Here is an 18,441-nt window from a genome sequence, read left to right on the forward strand (position 1 = left end):
TTGTTTGCTAACTATTTTACTTTTTTACTTATCTATTATTATTATTTTTATTTTATTTTATTGTATGACAATATTTATATGTGAAGCACTTTGAGTCTGCCTTGTGTATGAAAAGTGCTATATAAATAAAGTTGCCTTGCCTTGCCTTGCCTAACAAGCTCTGACAATTAATTATCCAGAGATCAGGGTTGAAGTAGAGAGATGAGGCTAATGACAATTACCTTCCCCTAGGGGGAATAAAAGTCCTGGCTCCAGTAGTGACATGGGTGATTATACAACAGATCGTACAGCGTCTTGAAGTAGCACCTATTGACCTGCATGAGCTGCTACTGGGAACTACAGAACACTGGTGTAGAAAAATATACAGACAGACAGACAGACAGAGAGAGACGGAGAGAGACAGAGAGAGACATAGAGATAAAAGAACGACAGGACATCAACACCCCTGTAGGAATACACTTTTGTCTGGAAGCAATTTCTTCCAATTATTGTACGATTTGGAGCTATACCTGCGTGGCCACTTTTTCTGGACTAATCCATCCCAGGAACATGTCCACCATCCCAGTCATGCATGCAGTGGTCAGCCCAGTAGTGTTACCGCTGTTTTGACAAATGTATGATTGCGCCGTGTCTGGGTCAAGCAACAGGCAAATGGCCTAGTGGGAGAAAGAGAGACAGGATCATCCGGGAGTAGGAAGAATCATGAGAATTATTGGCTCCCTATGGTTGACAACAACAGTTTTAACATGAATGTTAGACATGACACTGGTTCAATATAAAACCATTGTGTCAGGATGTGTGTGGAAATTTGAGATGGTCAGTGTTTTCCCATAACATAGACATAAACAGTTGACTGCTGATGTGGGACAATACCTTATCCAGGGGTATATTTATCTGCCGCAGAACTTGTTTGGCGAGTTCACTGAGCATGTCATTCTGCAACATGACAACATCTCCCAGTGAGATGTAGACGTCTGTGAAGATAATAAAAGCAAAGTTATGTGTTGTGTTCTGTCAGCGACCGTACACAGCAGACAGAGCCAAAACCAGTCACATGTTATAAAAACAGAAGGGTGCAACCGCGTCAGGTCAAAGTGCATCTTGATGTACTTCCATTTAGGTCTTTCAAGTTCACGTTTAAACCTGCAGTACGTCACTTTTATTACTGCGGCTATTTACTCCATTAAAAAAAGATCTGAACAAGAAAGTTCTCAGGAACAATACATGCCCATCTACAAGTCAATCCATCGAGAGGATTTTTCTCTAGAAATAGTTTTATTCTACCGCCCACCCACCTCTCCCTTGTTTGAAATCTCAGAGAGTAACTGTAGTATCTGAAGTTAAACAGCCATAACTGTAGCTAGAAATCAAGTACCTAGAGGCTGCTGATGGGAAATGGGTGCAAGTTTAAGTTCTAAGTATGCATGCAATTGGCTGTGCTACGTTGTTACATTGACCCCACAACTTAGAAGAGGCAAAGGTTAAAAAACAAGATGTATGTTTTTGATTCAAATAGTTACCTCTGCCTGGCCACTTCTGAACGTAGCGGCTGAGGTTTATTCCACCAGTCAGAAGGATGTGCAATGGCGAGAGCGTGTCACCTGCTTCTGGGAAAGACTCTTGGAACACTTGCAACGCCCTGTGTGGAGTCCCCCAAAAGACAGGAAATTATAAGAATAAGTATCTTAATTCAACAAAGTACATAACAATAACCATTGTACAAAACACTGTGTGTGTGTGTGTGTGTGTGTGTGTGTGTGTGTGTGTGTGTGTGTGTGTGTGTGTGTGTGTGTGTGTGTGTGTGTGTGTGTGTGTGCGCGTGTGTGTGTGCGCGTATATGTGTATGAATTTGTGACCGAGAAGACCGAGAAGTCTCCCATTCCCCATTCTATGTGTGCGGGGGACGGTCAGTTAGGTGAAAGCTACATGGTTACCCTTGCAAGTTGGTGAACAGATTTTCCCCCGCAACCAGAGCCTGGTCCGCAGAGGTGCTTGAGAGGAGCTGTGGGAAGGCCAAAAGGCTGTCCCACAATGCACTGTGGTTTTGGAGCTGGTCAAACATCACCACCACCTGTGCTGCAATCGGCACGACAACGTTGGCTTCACTCTTCATCAGGTCCTTCAGCAGCTACAAGGCAGAGGCACAAATAAAAAGGATACAAACGTAAATCGTATGGCCTGAGGACCCTACTGCCCCTACAATATCTATTAGAAGGGCCTGTGTGTGTGTGTGTATCGCTGCACACACACACACACACACATACACACACACACAAACACAAACCTGGTTGAGGGTGAGAAGGGAGACTTCCAGGACAGTGTTGTTGGTCCCACAGAAGGTGGCCAGGGCGTAGTAGAGAGGGTGGCCAGAGGAGGAGTTGACCATGGAGAGACCCACGGTGCACATGGACGTCCTCAGCTCCCTCATGGACTCCAGCATGGCGTCCGAGGTGTTCTGAACAAGGGGGTTCGGAGTCCAGTTTGTGGTAATTTCCCTTTATTTTTGTTCATGTTTCCGTGTGTGCATTGCTTTTGAGTTAACTGGATTAGTACAACTGGTATGTGTGTTTGATTTGTGGTGGGTGCGGTCCCAGGTGAATGACGTGCAAGGAGGCTGTTTCTCTTTCTCTTCTCTTACATTGTTTTTCTTGTTTGGATATGGAATACGGAAACTTTGCAAAGGCTAGCAAAGTCTGTTCTTATTATTTAGGAAATCCCACAACAATGTATACACGATCATGTAAATAGCGATCCTTTGAATTAAACGCAATATTCCTTGTTGTAAAGATCAAGGGTCAATTCTCAAGTCCCCTCTCTTTCAGCCTATCCCTCTCTCTGAGATCATAAGGCACACAAACATTGAAAGCGAAGTGGCCGGGCTTTTGCAGATGTCGTCAATCACAATTGACTGAGGAAAGCTTTGTTAATAAAAGCTATTATGCTATCATTATTATTATTACTATTGTTTCCCTCTTTCTGTCCATTTTTTTTTTCACACTGTTGCACTGTTTTCACTCGTTACCCATGCGAGTGTCTAGGCTAAGGTTAGGCTTTGGCTAGGTTCCGGCGAGGTTAACCTAAGGTGGACCAGAACGCTCTGGCGAGGGTCACTTGGTAAGAAACCACACAAGAAAACCAAGAAATTGCGCTTTTCTGAGGGGAATGGGGGCAACTAACACACAATGGTCTGCTTCAAACATGGGAGCTGGTTTGGATTGTTCTTCCAATGAGTACATCAATAACACCCACCTGAACAGACAGAGGGCTGTTGAAGTGTCCCATGTTGCTCCACTGTCGATGTTCAGGCTTAACCACTTCTCCATACGGGGCACCTTTGAAGAAAATAAGCCCTTTCATTGAGACACTAGTTATGAAACATTGGCCATTCTAAAGGGGACTTAACTAGGACCATGGGTGATCTATATGAAGGATGTTGGTTTTGAGGCATATATGTGTGTGCGCATGTGTGTGTATATGTATTTGTATGTGTATTTTAATGTGTACAGGTTAGGGTTTCTACATTTGTATGGGTGCCCCTATGTATGTATGTGTGTGTGTGTGTGTGTGTGTGTGTGTGTGTGTGTGTGTGTGTGTGTGTGTGTGTGTGTGTGTGTGTGTGTTTGTGTGGTTTTGCACTGCTCAGGGTTATGTGAGAAAACAGAGTGAAGGTAAATATACCTAGCATGGCGTTCCAGAGCCCAAGCATCTCTGCAGGGTTGCCAGTGGTGTTCTTCATCAGTGCTGACTTGATTGCGTTCCCCGAAAGCAACATGCGTCCAAGCGAACTGGCTTTTCCCGTGGAGAGGGTGCTGTTGGAGAGAGGGTACACGGATTGTGTGATAATAAAAGTCATAAAGTTGTCTTTGACATGCATGTCTAGTAACAATGTTCTTTTTGATCTATGGTCTATAGGTTTATGACTAGCTTCCTTTTGTTTAACTGTTTCTGAGTACTTTATTTCTTTATTTAAGATTATTATTTATTATTAATTATTATTATTTGATTATTAATGATTCTTATTTGTATTATTATATCATGTATACATTTATTAGATTACATTTTTTAAATGGCTGAGAAGGAAGGAAATAATCACCATTATAACAATGTATTCTAAAAGGATATGCATTAGGATCAGTAGCTGTACAAACCAGTTTTTCTACCACACCCTGGAATTTCATTTCAGTTCTTTCACATACTATAAAGTGGATAGTATGCCTAAGACAAAAGTCTTCACATCATCAAATAAACCCGGCTAAGAAAATATGGCATGTTGACCAAAGGTAATCTAATAATGTTTTTGCCACTAATATACTTTTTATTTTACATTTTTCTTCATTTTGGATGAGCAGTTTTACCCACTGTACAGATTTTCTTAAAAATATTTGAAAATTATAATGGCCATAGAATATAAAATATTATTGTTTGAGATTCGATGCTTGCATACTACATTTTGTCTTTTGGTGTTATGGGGATCTTTTGCTTTACCAATCATGAACAAAATGTTACCTAGATATCTATCCATCTGCATGTTTGATCAACGATGTAATGTCTTATGATTAGGAAAGCACCTGCCTCCATTGGGGCTGCCACCAACATGAAATGTCCCTGGAGTTATTTTCCTTGAAAAAACAGACTAATCACCCCCTAGTGTGATGCTTCAATCCCAATGCGTGTGAACAAAGCTGCCCCTTACGCACCCTTTCCTGTAAATCCCTTGATAGACAGGTTACGCTTTCATAATTTTTTAACTCCCTTGAGTTTGCCCTCGTTTCCATTACCGTTGGACATTTTCTACTTTCTACATTATTAACTAACTTATCTGAAACTTCTTTCCTTTGTCAACAACACTACTGATGATAAATCCAGACCATCGATATTGTCGGGGCAAATCACGATTCAACACAGGTTTGATTCCGTGAACAGGCGTAAAGTGAGATACCCTCCGGTCTTGGTTGTGTCTAGCAGGCGTGACTTGTTGTGACATGTGCTGTCGGTGTTGCACATCAGGGTCTGCAGGAAGGGGAAGAACCCCGCACTGGGCAGGTTCCGAGGTCCGACATAACCTGTTGGTGAGGATTCACAGGGATTCACAAACTTTCTGTAGTATCACACATCATGGAGCAGTGGGCAGTCAGCTGCAGGTTAGGTTATTTTATTTGCACCTGTAGGTATATTAGTTTACAGTTATAAAGATGAAGTTGAGGAATACATCACATGAACAAACATAGACACACAATAGACAAATGAAATACAAATTTGATGCCACCCATTAGAGACACTGTTTGCCCGATGGATGGCTGCAGGAACAAAGCTTTTTCTGAAAGGCTTTGTTCTGCACCTTGGGACTCTGAACCTTCAACCAGAAATGCACCACTGGAACCCTTTGTTATAGTGCAGCAAATCACACACCTTTTTGGGTTCGCGTTAACTTCAGAGCCGTGGCGAAAAAGGCAAATCGCAAGCAAAACATCCACCATCAATGATGCATGTCTTCAAACGACAACAAACTACCACCAAAGGATTTCCTCTGTGAAGTGAACACCATTGAACCTCATCAACATGTAAGACACGTTGAAGAGTCAAATAAAAAGCAGAGAGCCAAGATGTCAGAAAATCATCAAGGAAAGTGTTTCTGTCTCAGTAAAGGTTTTACAAATATCTCATCATGCCACTTGTGAATGCAAAGGACTTTAAATAAGCCGCACCTATTTTGAAACACATCAATCACACAATACAGCACACTAATACACCGCAAACAGTGACACTGCAGATTTCCAGACCCTCATTAACATCTAGATAGCGGTGAAGTAATGATTATTAATGATGTGCTACTCAACTGATAAACAACTCATAATTCTTATGAAATATTCAACCTTTTTCAAATCACTTATTAGGACTGTCCCACACATAAATGGATATTTCTAAGGTGTTTTAGGTTACAGAAAATGTAGCTTTTGAAAAACTCCTTCTGGGCTCGAGATTTGTCAATAATTTCTGTGTATTCAAATGGACCAGTTAAACAGAGGTTGAAATCATGATATAAATTTACACATGACATTTGTTGTTTCACATATTGAGCACGAGCCAGAAACCTACAAACAATGGTGGACTATCTGTGTGTTTACGTGTGGCCAAAACTGTTAGGTTTAACATGATTCAAACTCAACCTAGTCCATCAATGTGCATGCTCCATGGGGTTTTACATAAATATTTATGTCAGGAATCTTTTTTAAAACATTCACATTTTTCATGGATGTGGCGAAAGGTCTTTATGTGAAATTACCTTAACCTACAACATTCAAGTCAACATATGTTTGTCAAATGTGTGCCTTGTTACCCATTGGAACTGTGAGCTGGTAACACATTTAAGCTTATTATACATGAGCTCTTTTCGCTTCTCACACCACCACTCAAGTAGTAATTTACAAACAATGACTCTGAGCCTATGAAGTGATACCTTTCTAGTAGTTCTGTGTGTGTGTGTGTGTGTGTGTGTGTGTGTGTGTGTGTGTGTGTGTGTGTGTGTGTGTGTGTGTGTGTGTGTGTGTGTGTGTGTGTGTGTGTGTGTGCATGTGTGCAATGCATATGTGCGTCTTTTAGGGCTATCCGGTTTGATGTTAGCAGATACAGATCATCGCACTGTTGTCTAATTCAGGTGTGGTCCACTCACACACACAGTCCCATAATTACGCAAGAAGGGGAGGGAGGGTGGGTATTGGGTATTGTTTAGAACAACTGGATAATCCTCTGTATTGATACACAGAGTGCTATCCTATTGCAACTTGTCTCCTGAGTCATTGAATTTGATCTCACACAAAAACAAAATAAACCTATTCCAGGAACTTCAGATTGTGAGATAACGCTTATTAAGATTGGTACACCTCAGAAAAAAACACCAGTACAAGCAGAACCTATTCATCTGATTGTAATACATATTGAGTATGGTCCTTTGCCTTTACAGAGCAAAGGTAGCCCACTACAAGGGTTTCAACGCCCTTGAAACTCCTTCATCATAAGGAAATTGGATGTAACATTGACCAAGAGATGCTTGAGTAAAGGTACATAGTGCAGGTTTAAGACAAGGTCAGTTTACATCTCAATTTTGATAGTTAAAGATATAGAGGGTTAATAAAGTGTTGACTGTCTAATTTAGCAAAGAAAGGACTTACATGGTTCTCTCTTCACAGGGGGGAACTGCCTTCGGGTGACAGCCAAGATAATGAAGATGACGATGGGCCAAAGGATTATGGTAAGCGACCATCCCTGGAAGACAGAAAAATCCCCTCAGGCCTTGACAGGGAACTGTTTCCCCCCATGGGGTTCAGTGCGATACCCAAGCACTGTATATCTATGGCTCAGTTACAGCCACCAGGACAAGAACAAAAAGCTTGAAATATGGATATGGGATTAGAACACAGTGGGCTGGTCAGCAATTATTGTATTAAATACAATACAATTTTATTGTATGGGGGAGAACTTTAGAAATTATAAATCATTGTACGAACCATATATTATATCACAATTTACTAATAATATATACTATATTTTTTCCTCATCCTAGATTTGTCTCCGTGGTTTTTCATGTAGCCATTTTCTATTTGTGAAACTATACATTAAATCACGTATCCCAAATGGAACCACTTCACGTTTGTTTTCTATACATTATTCCTCCAAAAGTGCAGAAGTTACATGTTGTAGCCTACAAATGTGTAGGCCTAATATATCATATTGCAACACAAGTTTCGACATGGCGGTCAATAGCCTACGCTATCGAACAACCGCACCGTGGATATATTGTTGTTCAAAATGTCAAGCTACAACTGCCAGACAAACATAGTGCGTTTAATCCCCGCTCACCGGCTGGCGAACGACCCCTAGTCCATTCTTCCAGAGGAGGAGACGCAACTGATGGAAGAACGCCATCGCAGTTAACTTTGGAGAAGAGGAAAATAAGACGTTGACACAAATACCCATTCTTTAGTACTATATATATATCTTATACCTTGAACCGCATGAATGGACTATAAAAATTAACATAGTTGTTTATGACAGTAGTTAATTTGATATATGGCGTACAGGCTATATAGTCATAATGACATATTAGACTATATATTAATTATATAAATGATAATGATAATTAACCTTAACTCATTTTAAAAGCGTGGGTTATAATGCTTCTTTGTTTTAACACTAGGCTATAGTCTCAAAGAATAACCAGTTTCAACGTACCTCAGTATTTATTTTCGCTCTTCGCAAAAGAAGGTAGTTCTTATCGAAACAGATCATAGCATATTAGGCGCGCCATAGGGTTATCTAGCAGGGGACACTCTCCATTAGTCGGCAATGAATTATAGAAAACTCAAATCGGCTGTTTTTCTGCACTCTTCACAGGTCCGTAGAGAAAAGGTCTGCGCTTTGACAAAACTGCACCGCATCTGTTTGAGCCTTGGGGCTGCTGAACTGTGATCTTTGCGGAGGCGTTGATGTTACGTGCATTGCACCGCCCATAGGGATGTTGTCAGGCGTGGGGATACAAAAGGAAATTCACGTAAGTAAGCCAGCCGCCGCCCGTCCGCCGGGACCTATCTGGTGATATAACAACCTCGTGTTTCACCTGCATGGTCCTGTTTCAAGACGTTTGGTTACTTCCAAGCTTGGCTGTGGATGTTCCGACTCAAACATTATGATAACCAAGGTGCAACCCACCACTTTTGCCGTAGGTATGTGGAATATAAATGCAATCAGTTATGTAGTCAACTATTTTTACACAATTATACAAAATGATAATAGAAAGGAGTTGCGACTGCTGTCACTGTGGTAACCTGTTATGTTAGAGGTCATAGCTCTTGTTCCAGGTTGCTCCAAGCATGAGTAGCCAAAGTAATGGCGAACTACCATGGCGACCCATTCAACTCATGGTATCTCAAAACAAGCATTGTGACATTCACTGACTCCGAATTAAAGTCGTATCCCCTGGCCCTGATGTATGGTGGTTGGATAAGCCCACCCATTTGCTACAGTCCACTGGGTAGGCTGGTAGACTGATCTAGCCATCACACATCTGGCTGGACTCTCCCACTTGATGCCACCAGGGTACAGGACTGATTTTAAAGCGGTTTGTAATGAATGGCAATCACACTCACATCTGGTGAAAAAATAGGGTCACTTTAATCTGGTTAGCCTGTGAATAGCTTCTTAAAAATATCCCCGGTTTCAGAGTCAGTTGTTGGAGTCACAGTAGGTGTGTATGTGTTGGTTATAACACTGCCATCTTTGAATCCTCACTTAGTTGGACAGGATTACATGCTTTATTTTAGTTTGTATAGCGAGATTCATAAATACTTGATTCATATCAAGTATCTTTACATAGAAAATAAAAAATGTATCTTACAATTAATGAGACATTAAACAATAATATAAAAGCAATCAGTGTTGTCAGGCGATGCTAATGCCATTTACCTTGACAGTATTCCCCCCTTTTTTATATATATATATAAAAAAAAAAAGTAAACTCAATTTATTTAATTGAATTGTATTTGTATTGCACTTAATCACAGCTACAGTCTCAAAGGGCTTAACAGGCTATATATTTATGACAGCCATAATAACCCATTGCTCCCAAACGCACTGGGTAAGTTGTGGTCTGTGATGCAGCCCCTGCTAGTTTAACCAGAGCTGCCAACTTTTGGGTTTTGGCCGGAGTGAGATTCTGTGAGATTCCGTCTCTGCTTTTTTTTGCCGTGAGAAATTGGATGTGTGGTGTGTGAGCGTGTGTAAAAAGCATGTCACACGGTGAAACCGTGAGAGTTGGCAGCTCTGGTTTAACACTGAGCATGAGAACAAAGTATGATGTGTACATTCTTTCCAATCACTGAGAAAACACTTAAATCTGACTCCTCTGTACTTGAATATCAACACCAATACTGAAATATTATGGTGTAGCAAAATAGATGCTACACTGTCCTCCAGACAAAGGACGCAGGGTGGTGGTTTTAGAAATCCAGCTTATTGTAAAGGTTTGATAATGATACATGGCCTGGTGTGACTGCCATCTGGGAGAACTAATTGATTGTTAGGAGATGACTGTTTTTACCTGTTCACACTGATAATGCCTGTTGCACTTAATGTGCAACAGGTGTGCAGCCTCACCCAATCCTAAAGTCCGATCAGACTCGGCCATCCACACACGCTCTCACAAACTGTATGGTTAAAGGTGCCATGACATGCCACCAGGTGTGGTGTGATTAGCCGTTACAAGCCGGGAAATCAGGTGTCCACCTAGATGTGTGACGGATAGATGAGCAACGTTTGCTACAGTCCACTGGGTAGGCTGATAGACTGATCTATCCAGCACACATCTAGCTGGACACGCCCACTTCCTGCCCCATATGATGTCATATGGGGCAGATTTCCAAAACGACTTGTAACGGCTAATCACACCACACCTGATGGCATGTCATGGCACCTTTAACCGAAAAAAAACATTCACAGAGCATATGCAAGACTATACCAGAAAGAAAAGCCTATCCATTTCTAAGAAATGTTTTGACTTTTACCACCTTTTTTGATATACATTATACTAAGCAAAACACATACTTTAATTAATTAACTTAACTAATTAACTCAAAAGAAGTTAGGTTTTGGACCCCTTTAATGAAGTAGCCTGTGATCAAAAATGTAAAACCCTTAGTCTGCTAGATTGTATAGATATATTAAATATTTGTACATATACACCCGCTTGTTTAACTGGTTTTGTGACCCTACGTGATAGTTCATCAGTTGATGTTAACTAGGTCAAAGTCACAATTGGTTTTGTTTGAATCATAGATGCTGGGTGGAATGTCAAAGGGTAGGCTAAACCGGGTGTGTTCAGATAGACAGATAGATAGATCGTTTTGATCGTGCTCACATGCCTCGTGCTCACATGCCATGGTCACTCTTTTGTCTCACCTGTGGTTTCAGACATCTAACAATATGTGCATGTAAAAGGTATCGGTTATTTAAAATTAGAATCCATGAGCCATAATTGAATTTAAAAAAAGCAGTTCCTCATGAGGCAACAGATGTCTGTAAATGTATTTAATCTGCCTTTAAAAAATAAAAACACATAACATTGCACTATACAACTGTATTGTAAAGTGATACTCATGTTGCAGCAAATGCTGCTGGTATGTCATACTGGTTATAAGAAATGAAAACAGTAAGGCCAGTTAGAAGAGGTCAAGACAAAAACAGAAAAGTAGAAAAAGAAAATGTAAATTATACATTTCTTTTAAAGAGGATTGAAACACCATCATTCATAAAACAAAACATGATTTTATGTCATACAATAATAAACAGATAACAGATAAGACACGATTAAAATGAAATAGTTTTCTCCATTCATAGGTCTTGGCATTTAAACACATATCGTCTGAAGAGGGTATCATGTCACCTTTATTGTAGATCTCTGGAAAGAAACGTAGAATGTAACATAATGAGCACATATTTGAAAAGCATACTGCCATAATACAAATATTTTCTTCACTTTAACACTGCTATTGGCACTTTCACATCAATACAGTCTACAATGTTTTGTGGCATCAGTAGACTATTTTCCAGTGGGTGGGCTGTTCGCATTCTTTCTCTTGATCCCCACAAAACCTATTATATGTGGATCTAGGGTCGAAGCCAAGGATCTCACGCTCTTCATGTATTCGGAATGAGAACGTCGATACGGAGGTCCCAATAAAAAATCTGAAAAATGTGAAGTATATGAATTATATGAAGCATAATGAGTAAGAATTAATGCATAAGTATTAAAGAATTATTTTGATAATATAAATAATACAATTGTGGATCAAGCATGTGTGGAAAGCCTACTTCATATTTCAAAGTGGCCACTCCTTGGGAAACAATTCAAATAATCAGTGGGCACTATAAACAATCAAGCCAGTAAGATGTTCACTTCTTCAGCCCATGAAAAGAATATAGACTTTTGAACTTTTGAGTTTTTAAACGAGGTGTCAATTTAAACCAGAGATTAAATGCCATTTTAGAAAGGTGTATTTTGATTATTGTTTTGAATAAGGACCGATCTGTGCCATTTCGGATGTGTTTGGGGAGAGGCTTCAAGAGGGAGGGTGCAGCTATGGAGAAGGCTGTGTCATTGTCCACAAAAGCAATGTTATGAAAGCTTAAATAGCTGTCATTCAAATCAGTAGGTCATTGTTTTAAAGACAAAGAGGATGCAACAAAATATCTGTGGCAAATGTCTGTCACCAGTGACGTACTGGACGGTCTGGCATTCGGGCAGATGCCAGAAGGGCCGCGGCCTCTCGTGGGCCGGCCAATCACGGAGCGGCATGCTTGTCGGGTTTGCGCGGCCCCTTCGTCGCAACGGTGGCCCCACATTATCTCTCGGCACACTATCAAGCATAAATAGTGTGCATTGACGGTTGCTCCGCCAGTCAGCAGCCCCCCCCCCGTCAACAATCCTGTCCGCCCGCCCCCCCCCCCCCCCACTGTCACTGTTTGTCACATTGCAATGTGGATTTTTGCAACATATGCATCAGGGAGACATGGTTTGGAAACACTTACCTGGCATGTGCACATATCCACTGGTCAATTATGGCCACTCCTCCATCTTTAAGGAGCTCTAGGTCCTCCCAGGTGGGCTCAAACCGAACCATCTCTGGCAGCATCCTCTTCAGATTCTCCAGCTCTGTATAGACAGGTGGTCAATTTAGTGGGCTCGGTCTGTCTTAATGTCAGCTTGACATTGGGACATGTCTAACACAAGATACATTATCTCTTGCAAGCATTGGATCATGAGTTAAACCTGAACAGTGTGAGTTGCAAGTAGGATGGTGCTATGTGAATTGAATGTCTTGAACATTTGGTTTAAAAAAAAAAGGGAAACATTTGTGAAATGGATGAAGGGTGGATAAAACATGGATCCTAGAGGGGTGGGGGGATGATGCACAATGGTTTATTATCCCTGACACACCACGTCTGTAAAGATGGCAATATTTCTCTAATGACACATCATCAAGGCTTGGGACAATATGTTTGAGTGGAAAAACTGGAGGATGTTCAGTTTCTGACTGGGAGGCAAACCGCCAGCCACTCCGAGATCAGAATTTGGGGGAATTATGGTCTCAGGTCGGCAAATTCTGCCACAATTCCCCCTTGTGGCAGAATTTGCAAGGGGGAGCTCTGACTCCCCCTTGTGGCAAATTCCAAATAAATCAGGAAATCTGTATAGGACCATAGTGAGCAGTATCTCAAGTCACTCAAGTGAGGATATTCATGATTATCCCAGATTATTAACTATTGCCTCATTACCTTCATCATCTGCATCTGTCGCAACAAAGACCTTGTTTAATTTGTGCTTTTTCATCAGGGTACGGATCTTCTTGACTGCCCCTTTGAGGCTGGGCACATCTTTCCTGTGACCCCAGATGAAGTCCTTCCGGCGCAGGTGGACTCCAAGATAAGACCCACCTTCAGCCGAGCCCAGCTCAGCCTGGCCCCACCAAAATCCAACATTGGGGTAACGGTTAGTTTATACATCCACACCCAACATACTACGATAAATAGGAATAGGATTCAACCGGAATGCATGAAGGTAACCTCACCTTCATACGAGTCCAGTCCTCGTTGTACATAGTGTGGTCGCCGGTGTCGGTGGAGTTAAGGTACTTGGCCCGGAAGTCATCTCCAATGAGCCGTAAGTGTTTGGCAAACACCATGCTTCGTCGCGTCTAGGGTGAAACATGATAACAAGCATGTTTCAACCTGAATTATTCCCTTCTCAAGGGTTAACATGCCACCAGTCAGCTACAATGTTGCCGATAATGCCAATTAGCTGGCTGCTTGGAAATCGCAAGCAAAGAGAAGACCCCTGTCCTTTTCAACTTGAATGTAATATTTGTATCATTTTGGAAAATGACATCAGGAAGAAAATATTTACTTATATACTTTACTTATATATTTATATTTATTTATTACATTGATTTATATACAAATGGAAAAAAGGTATCTATTGTGTAGGCATATGAACTATATCCTCATCATCACACAACAATGATCACACTTACACTCCAGTAGTCCTTGCCGGCATAATGGTCATGCAGAACGGTCTCTGCTCGGTCCAACATAACTGAGCTACAAAAAAACAGTATTAAAAGCAGTATTTAGCTACAGGCAGCAGCTGAGTCAGACTCCCAGTCAAAATTAGCTGCTGCCAATAAGGGCAAGGAAAGATCCTGGTTGGTCCTTGCTCTAAAACACTGATCTCTTAGTTCAATGGTTAGTTGTACTTCAGTGTGACTTTAGGTGTTTAATTTAAAAATATTAGGGATGTGAATAACTCAAATTTTTCATGGTTGAATAATCAGTGGGTGGTATGAACGAATAATCGATAATTCGATGTGTGCCGACATTCACAAAGGCAGCCATGGATCAGCAAGAAATCACTTAATATCTTAAACGCAAAAAAACAAACTTTAACAGTGATCAGTGTTTGTGTTGTATGCATACAGTATATATTAATATTTATGCTTGTGTATTGTGTATATTGTTTTTCTGTACATGATTAATAATAATAAAAAATGTTAACGGTCCAAATGTTAGAAATCGGCTTTGACCCTCGGGAACGAATAATCGAATAATCGAATATTCTGACCCATCCCTAAAAAATATATGTTGGTTTACCTGTACTTTTCGAGTTATTATCGATAGCACCACTTATAAGGTTTGTGTGCATGCAGCATGTGTCTTTAATCGGGCATAATGATTGAAATTGTACTGCTATTGTAAGGCTGTGCATGGACTCACGTGACTGTGATGTTACTGTGGAGGACAGGGGCGATGATGGAAGCATGGCCTTGTGCGGACATACACATGACCTTGTGAGCCCGTGTCTCCTCGTAGCCCCAAAACCAGCCCCTGGTAAGGGAAAAAAAATATGGGAATCTTCTTGAAGAACTGAGAACCCAGCTTGGTTCTTTGTTCTTGTGGTCTATATTCCACTGAGTAGATTTTAAGTATTGTTTATATATATGTATATATATATATATATATATATATGTCAACTTTATATCTGAAATGCATTGTGTTTTGACAAATGAAAATAACCAAAATAATGCCATTGGATAGAATTGTTTTAAAGGATCATAACTGAATAAAATCACAAGGTAATTGATTTGAGCCCCCACATACCTCTGCTGAATTGTAACTACTTCCTAACAGAATGTTTTTGTTAAAATAAATATCTGGGTTGAATCCCCATGGATATTTTGTAATTTTAATCAATTGTAAAGTGTTTTGCTCGCTGCTTTTGTGTTGCGGAGCCCGTCGCTTATTTCTGCTGCTAGCATCTCACGTTTTTGGCTGAGCACCCTGGCCTGGACCCTTTCACCTCAAGAAAAAAACGTCCAATGTCATCGATTAAATGCAGATTTTCTATGGTTTCTCCGTGCAACAGAAAAGGGTGCAGTGTAATACTTTTTGTAGGTTCCAACAAAAAAAGGCAGTGCAGCGTGCCTCGTGTTTTACAGCCTGGGAGAGTTTTCGGCCCTTAAAGCTTGTTTGAATGACCCAAGTGTGGTGGTACCTGTAAAAGCCCTGTTTGTCTTTGGAGTACATTAGTTTGTCGACGCAGGGACGCTCGTCTACTTTCTCCTCCCACTTCCCATCCGTCCATCCCTCTGCGTAGTTCTGCAGAACCAGGACTTGGTCAACGAACGGGCCGCCGGACTCTGGTACAATATAAGATTGCAAGAAACATATGTTCATAACTGTTTGTGCAGTCCCAAAGCAAACGGTACAGATTTAGCTAAACCACAATGGTTTCAAGCTTAGTATGCTAGCTTTGGCTCAGTGCATATCCTACATAAATGAAAGGAAAATAGTCAGTTGTAGAAGAATAACCAAGATTGACATAGGCCAATATAAAATGCAATGTCCAGATATGGTTAATATTTACTGAGCGGAGGAGGAAAAGGGGTGCATGCTATTGCTAACAACAAGGTTCTGGGTCTGCCTCTAGTCTCACCAGCTATGAAGTCTTCAAACTCCACGACAGGCACATTGACCTGCAGGCTGGGGACGCTGAAGAACTCTCCCCAGGGGATGCGCACCTGGTGGAGGTCGGGGCTCTGCCAGTGATAGAGACGACCCCACGGGGGCAGGACCAGGACCCAGTCGTCTCCATCCTTCCTAAGGGTCTTTACGAGGGATGCCATGCGGATGTAGACATCCCTCCTCAAGTTGAAACCCTCAGGTGGGTTCACATCGTACAGCAGATACCTAATACACGTTATTTGAGTATTCTGATGTAGCCAACTACTTCAGTAGATGTGAACGAATGCTGCTACCGACATGGTCAGAGTATAGACATCCACAGATGTTGCGTTATGAAATCTGCCTAGAGCACAACGTCAAGGTCTCCCATATGCGTAATATTTATGAAATGCTATGCATCATTCCAATCCATACAGTATATTAGTTGTGAAACAATCGACGAGTCATTTACTACAAAAATACATAATACATTAAAAGAGATAGGAGGGCATTTTGACGTTAACCAGTGTTATAGTCAACAAGCATAATAACTTAAAGCGAATAACTCTTAAAGCGAATGTTTGAATATAGAAAGCTAGCAAACTTACCGTATATCTCTTGCTTTAGCCATCTGCGAGTTGACGGCGTGACTTGCACTGAACACGTCATCATTAGTACTTACTGTAACTACGCTTATACAAATTAAAATTGCAGAAATAACATATTTAAAAACTGATTGTCTTAGAAATATCAATAAAAATGCAGTGAGCGGTGCCCTGTGCGCCATGTTTTTTCAACCGGCCACGCACTTCCGGGTGCGGAAAGCGTCTGTGGTTGCTAAGCAACTATATTCACATTTTCTGTTTTTGCATTTGTTTATAGATTATTCTTTGAATACTTTAATTAATTGTTTTGATAATTGTTGGTGCATCATGATCTTTGGTGCGTCTGAAAGAAAAAATAAGCCGCTTACCTAAAAGGTTATCAAGTCTTATAAGCAGTAGAACACTACATTAGTCTACATTACGGAATTACGCTACATAATTATAGTCAATAACACCATAATACAAGTCAAAATTAGGAATAATTTAAGTAAAGTAATATGTACAAATATACGACCTGCAAAAAAAGGTGTATACCTTGATTATAGACGAAGACCTTTATTATATAGGCTTATGCCTACTTTTATATAGGTCATGTAGGTACATATAGTAAAAAATCTGTGGGGAATTATCATTTTCAATATAGATTTGATTATTTTTATTTGTTTCTTCGACTTAGATATTATCCAGATGACATGTAGGAATGTGTCAAACATTTGATAAAATAAATTTCTGCAACATATAGCATTTCTATTGATAATCGGGTTGGTTTTTAAACATAACAATTTCAGAAACTTGGGTTATGTGAACAGTACCAGGTGGTTCACCCCGGTACTGCCACCTTGTGGTCACTCCAAAACCGCCAGTGTTCCAGGCACCTCGTCGGAAATTCTCTTGAAGATCATATTAGTATTCACCTAAATTACACATGATTCATGAAGATAGTATTTAATACTTGCAAATAGCTTGTGGTGTGTCTCCGAGCTTAGTTTTCTATTAAGCCTAACTACTGAACTAACTGGCTGAACAATTTTCTAACTCTAACTGTCTAACTGTTTAAAGTAAGGTATTCAACTCAAACTGGTGGTCCCTGTCCCTGACAACTATCCAGTTGTTATTCTGGTGTGTGTGTGTGTGTGTGTGTGTGTGTGTGTGTGTGTGTGTGTGTGTGTGTGTGTGTGTGTGTGTGTGTGTGTGTGTGTGTGCGTGTGTTTGTAAAGTAATACCTTAATATCCTTTAACGAATTTAGACATATTATCATAAATCTGCCAAACTCTACCTGCAACTGTTTTAATTAAGCTATTTTATTTTAATTCCAGCCATTCCACATCTCTGTGTAAATGTTTAATTTTAATTTTTCGAGTATAAATAATAGTTAAATGAAATGAAATGAATGTGTGTGTGTGTGTGTGTGTGTGTGTGTGTGTGTGTGTGTGTGTGTGTGTGTGTGTGTGCATCAGAAAGAGAAGTTTACGTGGGTGACTGCATTTTACCTATTCCATAGTTCACAATATGTAAACATCCTGCTTCTTCTAAACAAAACTTTTTTTCATACTTTTTTCTTTATTAACCTCTTAAGTAATTACTTTAAATGAGTACATAAGGATGTAAACATGGTGGAGAAGAAAAGTAGGCGGAGACCAATCATTTACATGATTAGATGTTCTTCAATAATGTAGCGGCTGAAGATGAAACCTTTATATAATATGCCTGTACTAAGGAAACGTGACAGGAGCCATCTATAACTAAGTAACTAACCCTTTTATAAGCTCACAATATAACATTGACAAG

At 40.4% G+C, this 18,441-nt stretch overlaps 1 protein-coding gene across 1 annotated transcript; it reads right to left on the reverse strand.

Moving 5' to 3' along the window:
• Window positions 1–11,083: 11,083 nt before the first annotated feature.
• On the reverse strand, window positions 11,084–16,835 carry pofut2 (protein O-fucosyltransferase 2). Its single transcript, XM_084478053.1, has 9 exons — window positions 16,656–16,835; window positions 16,040–16,293; window positions 15,599–15,743; window positions 14,821–14,931; window positions 14,082–14,148; window positions 13,620–13,745; window positions 13,327–13,507; window positions 12,580–12,703; window positions 11,084–11,736 (listed from the first exon to the last, which is right to left on the reverse strand). The coding sequence occupies exons 1-9, from the start codon at window positions 16,832–16,834 to the stop codon at window positions 11,583–11,585; spliced, it is 1,341 nt and encodes a 446-aa protein (XP_084334179.1). The 5' UTR covers window position 16,835; the 3' UTR covers window positions 11,084–11,582.
• Window positions 16,836–18,441: the final 1,606 nt, after the last annotated feature.

Source organism: Micromesistius poutassou, assembly GCF_964030765.1.
Source record: "Micromesistius poutassou genome assembly, chromosome: 14".
NCBI classification, from domain to species: domain Eukaryota; kingdom Metazoa; phylum Chordata; class Actinopteri; order Gadiformes; family Gadidae; genus Micromesistius; species Micromesistius poutassou.

What these genes read in the sequence shown, in the direction of transcription:
- pofut2 (XM_084478053.1), bottom strand. Translation starts at nt 16,834, where the DNA reads ATGGCGCACAGGGCACCGCTCACTGCATTTTTATTGATATTTCTAAGA. An exon ending in CACAGTAACATCACAGTCAC is followed by an intron (nt 14,149 to 14,820) that starts GTGAGTCCATGC and finishes GTTTTTTTGTAG; the next exon opens with CTCAGTTATGTTGGACCGAG. An exon ending in GACAGATGCAGATGATGAAG is followed by an intron (nt 12,704 to 13,326) that starts GTAATGAGGCAA and finishes CTGTCTATACAG; the next exon opens with AGCTGGAGAATCTGAAGAGG.